Below are 1,002 nucleotides of genomic sequence, written 5' to 3' on the forward strand. Positions count from 1 at the left end.
TTTATAAGAAGGATCATATATAAGAAACCATATTTTAAATCATAATAATATATAAATGTTACATGCATATATATACATTAAAAATATCCTCAAAACTCGTAAACTGCTTAGAATTACCAACCGAAGCTCCAGTATCCTCATCATCCAAAGCAACTTCCCCAGAATCCAGAAGCTGTTTGTGTTTAGCCTACAAAATGAGATTTCAAAAGATATTAGCATAATATAATAAAAGTTACTTATCACCGTCATGTTATCAAATAATGTATTTTATCATCAAAATTTTATACCGCAGCCAATAAATCAAACCCATCATCTCCATAAACTGAATCATCCAAAACAAGTACATCAGCTTTCTTGAAGGAAACCTCAGTTCCAGTATCGGAATGGAAAACGGAAAGCTCAAACATTTTAGATGCAATCATGCTGAAAACCAACCAAGATTCAACTGGTATGGGAACTTCTTCAATCAACTTTGACCATCCATCAGTAAATCCGCATCCATCAATCCATCCTTTCATCATCACATTCCAAAATCTTTCACCAACATAGATAGTTGTCATCCCATACTCGTAATTTTTACCATAGAATTGTTTCCAAAATTTGTCAGCAATTAGCTATAGAAGAAGCAAAGGAATATTTAGCGCAGACTTACAAATTTGATATGAACTAATGAGCAACAGAAGTTACAACGGATTAGTAAACAAAAGTTAAAATGAGAATTACTCAACAGGGTTAGTCAACAGTAGTTACAGTATTTACACACAACCTAACCACTGTTTGGCTATCAACTATTACATACCTCTGTTGCTATCCAACAGAGGTTTCCTAACAACTGTCATCCATTATGTCCAGCAGAGGTTACAACGTGGACAGATCTTAAATATCAGATGTTAGTCAACCGAGGTTAAAAGACTTAGTCAACAGAAGTTAAGATTATAAGGAAACAGACGTTAAAAGGGCAAACAGATGTTAGCAAGCTGTTGAGCTAGCATAAAATATTTA

At 33.6% G+C, this 1,002-nt stretch overlaps 1 protein-coding gene across 1 annotated transcript; it reads right to left on the reverse strand.

Moving 5' to 3' along the window:
- LOC118480286 lies at positions 1-608 on the reverse strand. Its single transcript, XM_035975056.1, has 2 exons — positions 288-608; positions 1-187 (listed from the first exon to the last, which is right to left on the reverse strand). The coding sequence occupies exons 1-2, from the start codon at positions 558-560 to the stop codon at positions 59-61; spliced, it is 402 nt and encodes a 133-aa protein (XP_035830949.1). The 5' UTR covers positions 561-608; the 3' UTR covers positions 1-58.
- Between the last annotated feature and the right edge of the window lie 394 nt (positions 609-1,002).

Source organism: Helianthus annuus, chromosome 1, assembly GCF_002127325.2.
Source record: "Helianthus annuus cultivar XRQ/B chromosome 1, HanXRQr2.0-SUNRISE, whole genome shotgun sequence".
Taxonomy (NCBI): domain Eukaryota; kingdom Viridiplantae; phylum Streptophyta; class Magnoliopsida; order Asterales; family Asteraceae; genus Helianthus; species Helianthus annuus.